The sequence below is a fragment of the Lontra canadensis genome, unplaced genomic scaffold (assembly GCF_010015895.1).
Source record: "Lontra canadensis isolate GAN:19392208 unplaced genomic scaffold, GSC_riverotter_1.0 scaffold182, whole genome shotgun sequence".
Classification (NCBI taxonomy): Eukaryota; Metazoa; Chordata; class Mammalia; order Carnivora; family Mustelidae; genus Lontra; species Lontra canadensis.
The window spans coordinates 319687-336698 of NW_022631176.1; the positions used below are offsets into that span (position 1 = coordinate 319687).

Here is a 17012-nt window from a genome sequence, read left to right on the forward strand (position 1 = left end):
ATGTTGGGCGAGTTACATCACCTCTCTGTGCCTTCGATTCCTCACTTGAAATATGGATAGGATTCGAAAGATACGGCAGCTCTGTCGCATGTGTTCATGGCGAGAGTTCAGTGACATCATCCATGGGAACCTGTCAGAGTGGCTCCTGGCTTAGTGTAAACAGTCAGCAAATGTTTGCTGTTGCTGTTACAGAGTGTGCAATCACCCGTGAAAGCCCGCCTCCTTGTGGGCACCTGTGCATGCAGGCACCGGTGCCGGCACCTGTGTGTGCACCTGTGTGTGTGAGCACCTGTGCGTGTGGGCGCCTGTATGTGCACCTGTGCCTGTATGCATTTGTGTGTGCACCTGTGCTGTGCACCTGTGTGTGTGTGTACACCTATGTGCATACATGTGTGTATGTGCCTGTGTGTACCTATAATGCATGCACCTGCGTGTCCCATGTGCATACATGTTTGTGCACCTGTCTGCACCTGTGTGTGTACACCTGTGCGTGCACCTGTGTGTGTGCGCACCTGTATATGCATGCACCTGCGTGTGTGTGCACCTGTGCACAGTGGGGGGTGTAGGTAGCCCCGAGTGTCCCCTCCAGTAGGAAGGGTGTGGTAAGCCCCATACCTGAGCACCAGGTACTATTTTAGGCACTGAAAAAACACAAATATTGAACAGAGGAATCAAAAAGCTTTGTCATCCTAGAGTTTATGTTCTAGAAATAGAGCACAAATAATAACCACAATAAATGGCTGAAATGCGTAGCATATAAGAGAGTAATACAGGAAAAACTAGAAGAATAAAGCTAGGGAGGGGTCTGGAGTTGCCATCCGCATGCAGATATTGGAGACAGGGCCTCTGGGGAGTGGACGTGAGGGTAAGGCAGCACTTCTCAGCCTCAGCCACACTGACATTTGGGATCTGCTGACCTTTGCTGGGAACTGTCCTGTACGGTGCAGGATGTTGAACAGAAGCCCTGACCTCAACCATTAGATTCCAGTCACCTGTCTTCCAGCCATGACAACCCCTGCCCTAGTGGTGACAACCCAGATCTCCAAGGATTGTCAAATGTCTCCTAGGGGACACAATGGCCCCTGATTGGGAGCCACTCTGTGGAAGACCTAAAGGAGGCAAGGAACAAATCGCTCAGGCAAGTGGGGGAGGAGCCTTCAGGGAGCAGGAACAGCACATGCAAAGGTCCTGCAGCGGGAGGCCCAGCGAGGACACAGGGCACGAGAGGGGGTACATGGAGGATGCTCGAGAGAGATCCTAGGCGTGCTTCAGGGAAGAGCTCGTACTCCTCGAGTGATTTTGTCAGAGTTGAAAAGAGTTCTGTGATTCACACAAAGCCCCTGATTAAGAAGATGGGAAAATGTGGAGAAGCGGGCTCTGTGCTGGAAATTCCTATACACCCTTTCGGATCCCTGTACCACCTCCTCCTGCTCCGGGAGGCTGACCTTTGTGGTCACTTTGCCCGGTGCAGCCGTCCCTGGTTTCCCTGCGTGCTGAGGCCGTGGGAGGCTCCGGCCGACTCGGGGAGGGGGAGAGACGTCAACATTTTCATCCCTCTGGGCCCCTCCCGCAAGTCTGTGGTTGACAGCAGCTGCACCCTCCGCCAAGGTCACGCTTAAAGCGATGCTCTTCTCCCCCAGGGCTGGAGGCCAGCCGTCTGAAATCAGGCTGTGCGCAGGGCCCTGCTCCCTCTGAAGCCTCCAGGGGGCTGGGGGAGGATCTCTGCCTTGGGTCTGCCAGCTCCGGGCGGCCGCAGTCCTCACCGTTCCCTGGTGCATGGCAGCACCTCTCCGTCTCCACCGGTGTCCCCACATCACCCCCCGGGTGCTTGCCTCCACATCCTCCTCTCTTCCTGTGCAGACACCAGCCCTTTTTGGCCCCCTCCGAGCTGGTATGACCTCGTTTCAGCCGATGACACCTGCAAAGACCCTATTTCCACACCAGCTCCCTGTCTGAGGTTCTGGGGCACGTGGATTTTGGAGGCTGCTCTTGAACCCCCTCCCCCGTCTGCCTGGCGTGCGGTGCTGTCTCCTGCTAATTTCCCAGAGTCGGCACCACAGCTTTGTCCAGAGTGCCTCTGTCACCCTCTCCTCCGGGTCGCATGTAGCGTCTGTTTCCGGCCCAGATTTGGACCGATCCAGCCTGTCCAAGTGGGCTCGTTTGGGATGCGCTAAGGGTCGGACGGCAAGGGCAGCCTATGGAGAGGAAGCAGATGTGATCCCTCCCAGACTCGCCGGCCAGCGGCCTCTCTCAGCTCCTTCCTCTCCCCGCTCACTTGCCGGCAGGAACGGAGATGACCCCAACACCCCCTGCGGCACAAGGGTGACTTCCAAGGCCCCAGTCTCAGGCTGTTGCCTGTGAAGACAACACCGTCAAAGCCGTCCAGCAAATCCGCCATCTGCAGCCGCCATCAGCAGGTGCTGGCCTCCACCGTCTCACCACGGCTGGCCAGCCCCCCGTCCACGAGGCGCAGCTCCCCAGCTTCCTCTTCTCCAGAATGGGAAAATGATGGCCGCCTGCAGCTCCGGAAAAGGACTGAAATGAGGAAAGCACCTTGCCGACGTTCTTCTGGAAGAAGGCATCGCCGCCGCACAAGATCGAGCGGTATTTTGTGTGAATAGAGCTAGGCCACAAACTCAGGAGTACGAGAAATGTAAATCTGACTTTTTTGTGTCTGAATTTAATTTCTATTTCCAGCCTCAGGCTCCCAAGTGGCAAAAAACAAAGAAACAAACCAAAAAACCAACCCACAAAAAAACAAAACCAAAACCAAAACAACTATGCTAGGAGTTTGATTTCCAAACATAACAAGTTTGAGATGCTAATTAGAGATCCGGGGGGAGGTGCTGAATAAGGCATTGGGTCACTGGGTTCTGGAGGTCGGCTTCTGGGAGTCATTGGCACAGAGGTGGTTGGAAGCGTTGTAAAGGAACGATTGTAGTCATGGAAGGAGAGTGTTATGGACTGGATGTCTCCGTGCCCTCCCCCGATTCCTGGGTTGAGACCCTAACTTGCAATGTGATGGTGTGAGGAGGTGGGGCTCTGGGGAGGTGACCGGGTCGTGAGGGTGGGGGCCCTCGTGGGTGGGGTGGGATCAGTGACCTTAGAACAGAGTCCACAGAGAGCTCGCTCACCCCTTCCGCTGCGGGAGGACGGAGCGAGGAGGTGGCATCTGTGAGGTGGGACGGGTCCTCACCAGATGAGGGATCCGTTGGTGTCCTCTGCTGGGACTTCCAGCCTCTAGACGTGTGAGAAACCGCCATCCATCCCGGAAGCACCCAGTCTGCCACACTCCATTCCAGCAGCCCGAATGCACTAAGACTGGAAACGGAAGATTCCGTGGACACGGAGGAGGGAGGATTGCATTATTTCAAGGAGCCAGTCTCCACATGCGGTCCCCAGACCTAGAGCATCCGCGTCACCTGGGACCTCGTTAGAAATGCAGTCGTGGGTCCCCCTCCTCAGACCTTATCGGTCGCAGACGCTGGGGGTGTGTCCAACCGTCTGTGTATTGACCTGCCCTCTCGGATGTTGAGTTTGGAACCTGCTTGGCTGCTGTTTTAGGCAGAAGTCGTACTGGATGTCAATGGTTGGCCAGCAGGTGGCTTTGCCCTCCCCGCGGACAATGCTCCCCAAGCGGTTCCCCATGGACAAGAGGCGGGCTATGTCATAAGGAAGTCGCCAAGGCCCAAGTGACAACAGAAGATGTCCACTGACCACGTGCCACTCAACCAGACCCACCCTGGCCCCTCCAGGTCCTAAGAGCAGACTTGGTGGCGGGGTCAGTGGTCACCATGCATTTGGACAGGAGCATTTAAATGTCCGAGTGGGCAGAGGCCAGCGGGCAGCTTTCCCAGTGGGCGGCCCGCCCACCACGAAAGATGAGAAAGCGTCCGAGAAACGAAGCCAAGGGACTGAAGAGATTCCTGTGGGGTTTTTCGGTTCCTATTTTGCAGATAAGCCAACTCATTTTGTGATATTGTGGTTCTCACTTCTAGCCACTTAGGAGATGATTAATGCACCCCGAGACTTCCCCCAGACACTTATGACACCTGCAGGAATAGCAGTGACAATGGCTCTATCATGCACCACAACGTCATACCCTTGGCGTTCGTCTTAATTATTTATATATTCTGGAGCGGTCAGGTTCCCTCCCACCGGAGCTCAGAAAGGTAATAAATGAGCGAAGTCAATGGTCTGTAAATTACAACATTGATTAAAGAAGTGATTACTGATATAACTCTTGCTCGGCTATTATGCTAATGTCTGCCCAGATCCAGGACAGTGTTTACATGCTAATGGCAAGTCTGGGACAGCAACTAAAATTGGTTTCCGCCCTTAATCAGTAGGTAAACATTTTTAAACCACTCTTGACCATGAGTGAGAAGATCCATCCCTGTGTTCCCCTCCCAGCTGCCCCTGCCACTGTCCCCAGCAGATGGGGGAAATTCTCTCAGCCCAGCCCTCACCAGCTGCCCTTCCAAACAGAAGCAAGAGTGGGAGATGAAAATTGGGCCCAGAGTAGCCATCCATGGCTCCCAGAAGCTGAGGAAAGAAAGGGTGATCACACGAGTTCACTGCTTAGCATTGATGTGATTTAACAGGGTCTGCAGACCCTCGGAAGGAGACACTGCTCCTTCTAGAGTACACAGTCCTGACAAGAGACAGTTGAACAAGTTGGCAATTATAGCTTAGTATGGTAAGTGCTATATGAGGACTCCACATGTGACTTTATTAACTCCAAAATGTTATGCAAAACTGTATGTATATGTATGCCCATAGCAAGAATTAGCTTGACATGTGTTCTTGAAGGAGTCAGTGGCCCCAAAAAGGTTAGGAAACACTGCTTGAGAACTTTCTGGAAGCTTTCAAGTAAATGTCTTGCATTTCCATTGCTCTTGGCTCTGTCATATCTCAGTTTCTAACCACATCTCCCCTCACCCCAAGATCCTTGTTTGGTTGTCCTAAAGCAGGCATCTCCGTGAAGAAGGGGTCCTGTTGGTCATCCACCTACCTGTCCACTCAACCATCAGCCCACCCATCCACTCATCCATCCATCCATCCATCCATACATACATACATATACCCACCCACCCACCCAACTACCCATCTATCCATCCATCCATCCATATACCCATCCATATATCCACCCACTCACCCATCCATCCATCCACTCATCCATCCATCCATGAACCCATCTATCCACCACCCACCCATCCACACACCCAAACATACATACTTCACCGATTCATCTATCCATCCATCCATCCTTCCGTCCATCTACCCACCCATCCATCTGTGCATACATACATTCATTCATCTGTCCATTCAGTAGCCTCTCTGCTAAGCTCCTGTTTCATGAGCATCTGCTGTGTGGAACCAAGAGATCAAGGATTTAAAAAGATGTACTTCTTTCCTTCAAGTATTTCATAGTTTGGTGGTCGATCTGGTCACATGGGGCCAGTATAAATCACATTTTATCAACTTGAATATGCAAGACAGTCATGTCATTTCCTGAAAACACTAGTTGATTTCTAGTCTCAGTTTTCAATTCATTAGGGCTACAGAACATAATCCCAGTCCAATTTTCAAAAGATGTAAATATTGCCAAGGCCCTGGGACGGGGGGGATGCTTCCTGTCTCCAGATGTTCTGCTTACAGTCCCTACGGGCATCTGTTACCAGAGTTACCTCACATATGGTCCCACCCCTGTCCGTGGTGCCTCTTCCAGCCCACTCCTAGGGGACACAGGCGTCTTCCTGTTGTTGGTGGTTTTTTTCCCACATGAGAATGTCCGTGGGGCTGTGTACAGATTCATCTCCCTAAAGGTTTAGACTTTGGAACACAAAATCTTAATGCTTGCAGACTTTTATTTTATTTTCTATGTGTTTATCCTGCTTTGTGCTCTGTCTCAGCCCTTTCCTGAGGCAATGATGTGGTAGGAATGGGAAAAGCAAAGGGAGGACTGCAGGAGGAGGGGACCTAGGTTGGTAGTCACTAATGCACTGTGGCTATTCACAGGCTAAACAGTTATAATACAAATATATAAAGGATCCTGGAGACTGGGGAGGTTCCTGGCCAGGCCAGTAGGGAAGAAAGGGTGTTCTTAGGCAAAGGGAGCCCCAGATGCAGAGGCCTGGATGTCTCAGACTGTCAGGAGTGTGCATGATCAGAGGAGATCAGTGGTCATGCTGCAGAAGAAGAAGGTAGCACAAGCCCTTCAGGTCCTAGGAGGTTGCTTGGGGTGTGGCTCATTTCATGAGCAGACATCAGCCTGGGGAACAGACACCTCTGGAGCCCCCTGAGACGGCAGACTTGGCTGCAGCTCCCTTTGTGACTGGACCACACTCCAGCTCAAGCTACTACAGTTTTCTATCCCAGGGTCTTCTCAGATGCCATGGGCTCGGGTGTCAGCCTGGAAGTGCCAGGGGGTTAACACATGGGGGTGCTGAGAGATGGGAGCTGGTAGATAATGTTTCTGCCTCTTATCCTTCAGGGGGACAATTTTGTAGGCTTTCAAGAGGTTCCAGAGAAACTGATCCATAGCAAAAAGACAAAAATAAAAGTAAAAGAAAATAAAGATGTAGTTTTCTATTGACTTATCTATTTTATATCGACTTATCTTCTTTTTCTGTCTCTCTCAGTCTGCTCCTCAGCCCCTCTTCCTTGGGGCCATCTCCCAAGTAGACCAAGTGCACAGAATCCTTGTCTCAGGCTCTGCCTTGGGAGGACCCTAAATTAAGCATGTGTGCTTTGCTGGAGAAAAAGACAAATGGAAGAAGAGTGGTCTGCAGGGCCCGGGGACTTCTCCACCCCCCTTTCTGTCTTTACAGGTGTCTGACCGCTGCGATTACATCTTTGTCAATGGCAAGGAGATGAAGGGCAAGGTGGATGCGGTGGTGAACTTCACCTACCAGCATCTGAGTGCCTCCCTGCACATCACCGTGTGGGTGCCCCGGCTGCCCCTGCAGATTGAGGTCTCTGACACAGAGCTGAGCCAGATCAAAGGCTGGAGGGTCCCCATTGTGGCCAGTAAGAGGTAAGCCTGGGATGGGGAGATGCACCAGGGCCATGATCTCAATGGTTTTGTTTACTGACCCCGTGCCAGAGCCAGGACAGGGCCCAGCACATAGTAGACGCTGGTATGATCGTGAGACTACATTTTTCTAGCCTCACCAAGGCCCAGAGTAACCAGGCAAGAGTCTAAACAGGGTATGATTTCATCAACCCCAGACCATTTGCACACTGCACTTGGGTGTCTGGTAGACCAGGACTCCCCCAGAAGGAAGCGACAGAAGTGATACATTTTTCTAGCCCCTCAGCCCCCAGGGAGATTTGAGTTTGGGGTTCTTTTCTCAAAGTGAAGCAGTGATTTCCTTCTTGGTGCTTTACAAATATCCGTAAGCTTGATCAGTTCTGTGCATAGAGATTCCTGCATAAAATGTGATGGCATTTATACTGGACCATGGTCTTACTATTTGTTCTTAAACCAAAACAAACAAAACAAGGCTCTAATTTATTCCGTGTGACTCTGGATTGCCACATGTAGGATCTGGGGTCTGGTCTCCTCGGCCCCATGCCCCGCCCCCCGTCCCCGGTCAGCAAATGAGTTGATGTCACATCCCTTGTCTCTCTTGCCTGGGATCTTCTGTCCTGAACTCTCGGGGCTGTTTCCTGGAGTCTCCCAGATGCGAGGTCTTCATTTTAAGGGGCAAGCCAACATGCATTTGGGAAGAAGCTGCCCCCCTCTCCCCAAGGAGAGCTTGAAAGAATCTGACCCAACTGTGGAGGGGCAGTCCTTCAGACTGATAGGTGGTCATGAGGGAGCAAGAGAACGAGGGTGCTGTGTCCCCGGGGACGGCAGACCCGAGACTTCCTAGCTCTGTGAGCTTGTCCACGGTCCCCAAGCCCCCTCACACCCCCCAAAACATAACAACAGCTAGTTCTGCCTCACAGGGTTATGAGATGAAGAGCCCATAGCTGGGGAGCCTAGACGGGCTCATCTCAAGAGCATGGCACAGCTCTGCTCACCAGACCTTGCTGCGGTGGTGGAATGTTCTAGAACCACGTTGTCAGCTGCCACTAGCACGTGTGGTTGTGAACCACTTGCCATAGAGCTTCTGTGACAAGGAAATTTCAACTTTCCCGATTTTGTTCTTACTCACTTAAATTAAGTTGGAAACAGGCACACATGGCTGTTTGCCACTTCTTCACTGGACAGCATAGACTTCGTCAATGTTGGCTCTTAAGTCTTTCGTCAATGACTATGTCCAAGAAAGAGATGTCCGACCCTCCGCGCTGCCTGTGATGGACCTGGCACTCCGGTGGGGTCCCGAGTCTCCCGCCCGGGGTGCTGTCCCCTGGGGCGGAGGCAGGCACCTGCCTGTCTGGCTTGGGATTCTGGCGCGTCTCTGAATCCATTCCCGGGGCCTGAGAGCTTCTTCTGGCTCCCCGCAGGCCCACGCGGGAGAGCGAGGATGAAGACGAGGAGGAGCGGCGGGGCCGCGGCTGTGCCCTGCAGTACCAGCACGCCACCGTGGGCGTCCTCACCCAGTTCGTGGCCGAGGGTGCCGGCCCGTGGGGCCAGCTGAGCTACATGCTGGGCCCTGACTGGCAGGTCGACGTCACCCACCTGGTGGCAGACTTCATGAAGCTGGAGGAACCCCACGTGGCCACCCTCCAGGACAGCAGGGTCCTGGTCGGGCAGGAGGTCGGGATGACCACCATCCAGGTAGGGAGCCCGGGATTTCTGCGTGCTCAGCCGCAAACACCGTGCCAGGCACTGGGGGAGGCTCGCAGGAAGGGCAGGTCACTGTGCCCAATTCCTGGCCCCCAGAGTGGCATCCTCGGGACACCAGAATGTGAGCCTGGGTCAGCTCTGGGAGTCCCAATCTTCTTGCAAACCAAATGGAGAAGGAGGTGGCCATACAACCTTAGCACCCTGCATGTCCCCTCTCCCACCTCCTGCATCCTCCACTCCCGACACCTTCCAGCACTCCCCGTCCTGCCTCCGACTCCCCTCACTTCATCCCGCCACCCACATTTCTACCTCCTACATGTCCCAGAAGCCACCTCCCTCTTCCCTCTGTCCTGCTCCTGCTCGGGGCCCTGGGAAGCTGCATCCCTCTTCCCCTAAAGCTTCTAGTCTTTCTGTCGTGGACTCATCCAGCAAACTCTCTTCAGAGTCTACTAACCTTCTGTTCAAGGAAATGCATAGTACGGTGGGATCTTGGATCAGATGGCAGATCATGTCAGATGGTTTTTCCCGAAAGCCCTCAAGTTGTGCCCCCCTGACTGCACCTTCTGGGGATATCATTCTGGATCCTGAGACCACAGCCATATGTGGGAACAATGGGGCGTTTCCATCATTTCACCTAGAGATCTCCAGGGTGACATTTGGTTTATGAGACGCAGCCAAAAGTAAGGTTTCAGCAGAGGATACATTGTGCGGGGGGTCTGGGGAGGGGGGAGTAGATTATTTATAATTCAGCTCTCACCAGTTAGTTCCACAGTTCATTTAGAATGTGATTCAGGTTGCACAAAGTCAATTTGTGTGTGACTCCTCATGAGCCCAGTCAGCAGGATGGCCATGTGCAGTTAACCAAGTTGTGCAGTGTACAAGAGCACGGCATCTCAATGGGAGGGGACATCTTCTTTTAAAGCGGAATGGATTTTAATATTTATTGCAATTTTCCAACAGACAGAGATAAAGTGTCTTGGGGAAGGGTGGCTTTATCTGATTCTTGCAAAGAGGCATGGCATGGGCTGGTGCATCTATAGTGAAGAAGGTGTGTGATCCCTTCGCCCTGTATCCTGGACCCAGGCCCAGGGCAAGGTGGAAGTATTGCTGGGGGAGATTCCCACATCTAGGAATATTCTGTCCTGTTAATCCCACAGGTGTTGTCCCCACTGTCCGACTCTATCCTGGCAGAGAAGACGGTAACCGTGCTAGATGACAAGGTGTCAGTGACGGATTTGGCCATCCAGCTTGTGGCCGGGCTGTCGGTCACCCTCCACCCCAGCACGGAGAAGAGCAAAGCCATCACCGCTGTGGCCACAGCTGAGGAGCTATTGCGGACCCCCAAACAGGTAGGGTCCTCGAGGCCAGAGGTGCAGAGGAGCAGGGAAGTTGCTGGGCTGGACTCGGCAAGGAGGGCGGGAGGAGGGAGGAGTGGGTCAGAGGAGCCGAACCATGTTCCAGAACACAGCGATGGGGGCTGCGGAAGTCCGCGGGACAATGTTGGCCAGCGGGTTTCTTCTTGGGGTGTTCTGGGGACTCATCGGCCTCCCTGCTTGTTCTTCTCTCTGCAGTTCTGTGACAGGTGTCTCTTTCTTGGCCGGCTGTCCCTGGGGCCCTCGCTGAGCTTCCTAAGGCCACCCATGTTCCCTCTCTCTTCCCACACGCACATTATCTTCAAAGCCGGCAGTGTGCACGGAGGCCTTTCATGCTTCTCATCTCTGACCTCCTCTCTGCTGCCAGCAGAGAAATCTCCTGCTTTTAAAGGCTCACAGGACTCCCCTGGGCTCACCCGGACCATCCAGGCAGAGGTCCCTATCTTTCGGTCAACTGTGCCGCGTAACAGAGCATCATGTAGGAGATCTGCCTACAGCCCCAGGCTCCAAAGATGGCAGCAGGGTCATTCTAGAAATCACGCAGCCGCTTGCTGACTTTGCTCCCGAACATCAGCAGGGGACCTGGAACACATTTCCATCCACGTCGGCCCCCTCTCCTCTGGGGCTGGCCTCCCTCTCCTCTCTCCTGGGGGCGTGGTGTTTTCTGCTTCCTAAAGAGCAAAGTAAGGGGAGCGGAGAAGAGTGGGGAGACAAAGCAGGGGTAATTCATTAGGGTTGGAGCGGCACGGCAACCTCGCTGGCGTGGGGCAGGCCCCAGTCCCCAGGCAATGTCTCCCATCCGTCTTCATCGGCTCATGGTAATTGGAGGTCCCAGCGCGGCCTCGGGGAGGGGGGGTTTATGGATGTAGTTCATTCGACTTGCAGACGTGATTCTCAAAAGGATGGAGCTCTAAATCATTTCTGGGCAAGCGTTATTTTAAGTCATTCAGAACTTCTCATCTTTGGGGAAATGCGTTGGCTTTCCCGTGTCCCGGCTTCACTGTAATGAGCTAACGGAGGGCCTTACTCTCAGCCACACGGCAGGGTTGGTGGAGACAGAGCTCGCAAGCCTGCAGGGTTCGGGGGCCTTAACTTGGATCGTCTGCCTTTCGGGGGCTTGCTCTGTGTGAAGTTCTTTCTCTATCTAGAGTTTGTGAAGAAAAATTAATTCAGGATGGAAAGTCCACCAAGATGAACCCACAGACCATGTGAACCGTGTTTTATGTCAGCCTTTGGGGTGCAAAAGGCTGGCACCTTGTTCTTGGCATTTCAACTCTGAGATACAAAAGCTGAAAGATTTTTACACCCGTAAGCATGAGGGCAGCAGCCTATGCCTCCCCTGTGCCTCATCTGTTACAGAAAAGCCAGGACAGAGAAGTGGAGTGAGGAATCCCTGGGCACTCATGCATCCGTCCTGGGCATTAGAAGGGGGTCTTGCCGATAGACATGGACAGAGGGGACGAGGGTGGGAAGCAAAATTACTGAGCCGTATTGCCTGTCTCACCTTCGATTCCCCCAGAAGCAGAGCCTGGCACGAAGACTCATACTCAAATACTCAATTCTAGTGGTGAAGGGAGCCCCCAGAGGGAATCGGAAACTGCTCCCGGGGATGGAGGACAGTCAGTAGAGTGTGTCTCCCGCTTGGCCACCACTGTGGCTCCCGGAGCCTGCAGCTGCTGGGGAAACCGCCAGCCAGTGTTGACCAGGGGCAAGGGAGCTGGCCGACGGCTGCCTTTGCAGGGTGTTAATTCCTTGGCACTTCTGGCTACGGGCATGACCGCTTCTGGGTTCCAGAGGCCAGAGAATGTCCTCAGGCAAAACCATCTTGCAGAGCTGACCCTTGAAAGCTGAGCAGGCAGCGGCCATGGGGGAGTGGGCAGGTGCCAACATTGAGCACCACGCCCTCCCCAGATTCCAGGTGTGGTCTCACTTGCCCCTCTCAGGACGCCGGCATCGGCATTGGTCTGGGCTTTCAGGTACCAGCGACAGAGACCCAACCGAGGCTGGCCCAAGACATCAGCATTGATCAGTTCGTGCCCGGGGATTGGTACCTTCAGGTCAAGCTGGATCCAGCTGCTCAGTGCCCCCCAAAAGCTTCATATTTCTTACCCACAATTGTTCTCAAGTTTGGAAGATGTCCAGCCACTATTTCGTGGACTCCTGACTTCCCCCATTGGTTCTCTTCTGGAACTTGTCACCGAAAACTCTTGGCCGTTCTCGTCCTGTCCCTCATTTCTTCCAAGTTGTCTTTTGTATATTTCATCCTGAGATTGTGTTTTGGGTCAGTTCCCTGGCTCTGTCTGCCGGGCACTGACTCTCTCTCCAGATGTGTCTACTCCACTCTACTTTGCAAACCAGCCGTCGGGTAATTAATTTCCAGTGGAGCCCTTCTTTGTTTTTAGAAGGTCTAGGCTGTTCTTTCCGCACCATCCTGTTCTTTCTCTGCTCCGCCCTCCTCTCCGTCCATGTCCCGTGAACGGTTTTATTTCACGGGCCATTTTGTTCTTGTTGCTGGTTTATCTTACTTTGTCATCTTTTTCAGTTGTTCTAGTGTCCAAAATCCTTGGTGTGCTGATCGACATGAGTTGTTTGTGGTCCCCTCTCATGGCAAAGCCCTCCCTCTCAGGGAGTATAATTTTCTTTCTTTCTTTCTTTTTTAATCAGAGTGCCTTTTGAGCTGGTGGCTGCTTTGCTTTTCTCCCGGTAGGAATTCTTTGCAGGCCTGCATTTGCACGGGCCGCTCTTTGCTGGAGCCCATGCCACACACAGGTCACATAACCCCAGACCCCACACCCAGATGTGGGGAAGCAGTGGGGTTTGGGTTTCCAGGGGACACATTTCCCCAGCCATGCTCAGAGCACAGATGAGCTTCGTTGTTGTTTCTGGCCCAGGGGTAGAATTCTCTCATGGCCCCCTCTCCGCAGTCCTGGCCTTAGGCATCCCCATCTGACAGTCCCTGGGTGACCATCAGCAGCCCCCCTCCACTGGCTGGCGAGCCTTCTGAGCCGCTCTGACACCTGCCGCCAGGCCCCCTCAGTAGCACTGGTCTGCAGGCCCCCCTCTGGTATGCGTTCCCTCTTTGTTTCTGAGTCTCGGGAATTAGCATTGCTTTTTTTGTGTATTTTTACCTAGTTTTTTAAATAGTTGATCCTCAGTCTTTGTTGTTGGAACGTGTTCTTAAGACAGTCTCCCTCCCTCCCTCTCTCTCTCCATCTCATAACTCTTCCTTTCCCTGTGCTGACCCTCGGTTCCAGCAGATCCCACCCCTAAGTCTCAGGCCACGAGCACCGCTGGCTTGCACCCCAACTCGGCAGCCCAGGGAATGCAAGCTTCTCCTCTGTGGTTCCAGCCAAAGCCCAGGGATCCCGTCCCATTGGCTGGTTTCCATCCAACCAGGGGTGGCTGGTTCCACCCCTGCCCAGGGCAGTCACCACGGACGGGGTGGTGGAATGTTGCGATGGGCCAGACCTCGGTCACATGCCCAGCTCCGGGCCTGGAGGGGCCGGTCCAACCCCACTGCATCACAAGCACATGCCCTGAGTGGGGAAGACTGGGTTCTCCCAAGCTGGTGTTCTAGTCCCTTCCAGGAAGGAGGGATCGACAGTGGCCAAGCCCCAGAGATGTCCATCTCAGACCCTGGGTCAAAGTGTTCACATTCCCACTTTCAGGCAGGGAAGTGGGCCCAGAAATCTCGTTTTTAAAAAAAAACTGGACCAGGAGAAGCAGTGGGTCTGTGTATCAATTTCAAAACTTGAGTTGAATCCGCTGCCCTTCATTGTCATGCCCAGAAGCCAGGACCAGAGGAGACCCTGGATCCTTTCTCAGAACAGACCCCTGGGGCTCCATATGCTCTTCCCAGCCTGGCAAACCTCACCCGTTCCCTTCCCCACTCTGCTCCTTGTATCTTCCCCCGTTGCCCCCAGCGGACTGTCCCACGGAGGTCAGCCTGGGTCCCTGTCATGGCCAGTGCCCCCCCGCCACCGCCCCTCCAGGCCTCCCATCACCCTCCCTCCTCCCCTGCCAAGGCTCCCCGACCACGCATCACACGCACAAGTGAGCACACTCAGACCCGCGCAGACTTGGCTGCCGGCCCGCCAAGGCCCACACCTGCGGGTGCCCCTTCTCCCCGGCAGGCCCTGGCAGCCTTTCCAAGGCCCCTGGGTGTCTGGCACGGGCTTCTAACACACGTCACTAAATCCTGGTTTTAGACAACAGGGGAGAATTCCAGACCCACCGACATCATCTCCTTCAGCCCCAGGCCCGCGCAGTGACCTCAGAGCCCCCACTGGCAGGAGACAGGGCAGCCGCTGTCATCCGGACTCAAGGCCAGAGCGCTGGGCTCAAACCTCAGCTCTGCCACCTGCCTGGGTGAGCTCGGCCGGGCTCCCCCCCTCCCCGTGATCCGGTCTCCTCGCCGGCAGAATGGGAAGCGGTGATGTTCACAACATCTGCCTCGGGGGTGGCCGTGAGGGTCAAGGGAGCCCGTGCACAGACGACACTGAGAACCATGCTGGGTTCCCAGGAGGCACGGCTAGCCTTGCACCGAGCGGCCGCGTCCCAGCTCCCAGACCCTGGGCGTGTGCAACCGTGCTCAGGGGACGGGGTTTTGCAGATGGGAGCGACGTCCCGAGTTAGGGAGGTTATCGCGGATGATCCAGGCATGGTAACGGGCTGAGCCCTGACACAAGGAGGCAGGAGCGTCTGGGCGAACAAAGCCTGGGAAGGGTCTCGGCCAGGCGACCCTGTGGGTGTCCCCGGTGAGGATGACGCAGGCCATTCACAGCACGTCTCCTTTTGTTCTTATAAAATTACAGCGATTCTCTGATCTTGATGTAAGACCTGCATGTCTTCTCTCTGGATTCATCAGCCGCCAGGTCTGGACCGGAGTCCAGCCCCTGATTCCTTGGGTTGTGTTCTGGGAGAGCAGGCAGGTTCTGGAGAGGCCTTTCGGGCCCCCACGCTGTGTCCTCCTAACAGCCTCTGTCCCCGCAGGAAGCTGTGCTCAGCACTTGGCTCCAGCTCAGCGACGGCTCGGTGACGCCGCTGGACATCTACGATACCAGGGACTTCACCCTGACCGCCACCTCCCTGGACGAGGCCGTCGTGTCCATCCCCCAGGCCCGCTCTCCCAGGTGGCCAGTGGTGATGGCCGAAGGGGAAGGCCAGGGGCCCCTGGTCCGAGTGGACATGACCATCGCGGAGGCCTGCCAAAAGTCCAAACGCAAGAGCGTCCTGGCCGTGGGCGTGGGCAGCGTCCGGGTCAAGTTTGGCCAGAACGACGCTGACTCCAGCCCCGGAGGTGGCGGCGCGGACAGCGACGAGGGCGAGATCAAGAACCACGCCAGCGACCGCCGGCCAAAGGGCCAGGAGCCCGAGGGGCCCGTCCACGGCGGCTCCTCCGGGGAGCGCGAGGAAGGGGCCCCCCGGAGAGGCGGCACCACGGCCAGGCCGCTGCTGGACAACAGGGTGGTGAAGAGCGGCCGGCCGGACGCGGGCAGGCCGTCGGGGGAGGGCCAGCCGCAGACCATCCCCCTGGACTTCACCAACTTCCCGGCCCAGGTGGACCTGCCCCGGGCGGGGGGCGGGCTGGGGGCCAGCGACCTGGTGCAGACGCCACGGGGCCTGAGCGACCTGGAGATCGGCATGTACGCGCTGCTGGGAGTCTTCTGCTTGGCCATCCTCGTCTTCCTCGTCAACTGTACCACCTTCGCCCTCAGGTACCGGCACAAGCAGGTGCCCCCGGAAGGCCAGGCCTCGGTGACGCACGCGCACGACTGGGTGTGGCTGGGCAACGAGGCGGAGCTGCTGGAGCACACGGGCGGGGGGTCGCCGCCGCAGGACGAGCACACGACGGTCCTGGGCCGCGCGCCGGGCGGCAGCGAGGAGAGCAGCTGTCTGCTTCTCAACGGCGGCGTCCAGCAGCACGTGCAAGGGCAGGTTCACCGGCCGGACGCGGCGGCCAGGCCGGCCAGGGACCCGAGGCTCGAGCCCCTGCACTCGCCCACCTCCAAAAGGAAGAAGGTGAAGTTCTCCACCTTCACCACTGTCCCGCCGGACGACGGCTGCCCCGCCGTGAACGCCATCCTGGGCGGCAGCGAGGACCTCAGAGACTACCTAGAGAAGCTCACAGACCAGGCGTAGGTGCCCGCGTCCGCCCGGCGCCTCGCTGGGTCCCAGAGTGGGCCTGGGGACGCCTGACCCAGAGCAGGCCGCGCTGGGGCCACAGACCGCGGAGGTCCCGGAGCCGGGAAGGGCCCTGGGTCCCCGACAGCGAGGGTTTTCAGCGGCGGGTGACAGCAGAGCTCCGGGAGTCAGCGGAGGAACTCTGGGCAGGTGGCTGACCGAGACGCCAGCCTGCGCACAAGGCCACCGAGGGAAGGCGATTTTATGAGTCAGAACAGAACACAGACAAGCTACCAAAAATTATTTGTTAAAAAATGCAAAAACACAAAATAAAAAGACAGAAGCAATCATCTCTTTATATTTCTAATAAAGGAGCAAAATGCACAGCGAGGGCCTGCGGAGGCACAGTTTCCGTGTTGGTTCCATGCCCCCTTGGGAGGACAGCCTCGATCCGTCAGCCCCGGGGGGAGGGGACACAGGAGGAGAGGGGTCAGAGCCCCAGCACCTCTCGGGGTGAACCTGAGGGTTTTCGATCTTCACATAACTCTTCTGTGCTCCCACATTGTCTCCCCCACCCCCCACCATGATTTCTTTCTGTGTCCTGCAAGTCCACTTGATTTGTACTTAATGTTCATTTCCGAGGGTCAAATGGTATATTTTTCCTAAATTAAACGTACATTATATTCCTATATGTTAGATGAATTCTTAGCAACAGTCTCAATGAATCCATCCTTGAAGTAGTAGTTTCAATGCTTTTCTGTAGCCCTCCAGCCTTG

The 17012-nt window shown here is 55.3% G+C and overlaps 1 protein-coding gene across 1 annotated transcript in view; it reads left to right on the plus strand.

Moving 5' to 3' along the window:
* Window positions 1-16272, plus strand: part of LOC116860711 (transmembrane protein 132C-like) — a 102566-nt gene extending 86294 nt beyond the window's left edge. The window contains exons 4-7 of the mRNA XM_032846891.1: window positions 6834-7039; window positions 8458-8731; window positions 9898-10089; window positions 15106-16272. Of these exons, the coding sequence (XP_032702782.1) occupies window positions 6834-7039; window positions 8458-8731; window positions 9898-10089; window positions 15106-16254 (1821 nt within the window). The 3' untranslated portion in view covers window positions 16255-16272. The remainder of the gene's footprint in view (window positions 1-6833; window positions 7040-8457; window positions 8732-9897; window positions 10090-15105) is intronic.
* Window positions 16273-17012: the final 740 nt, after the last annotated feature.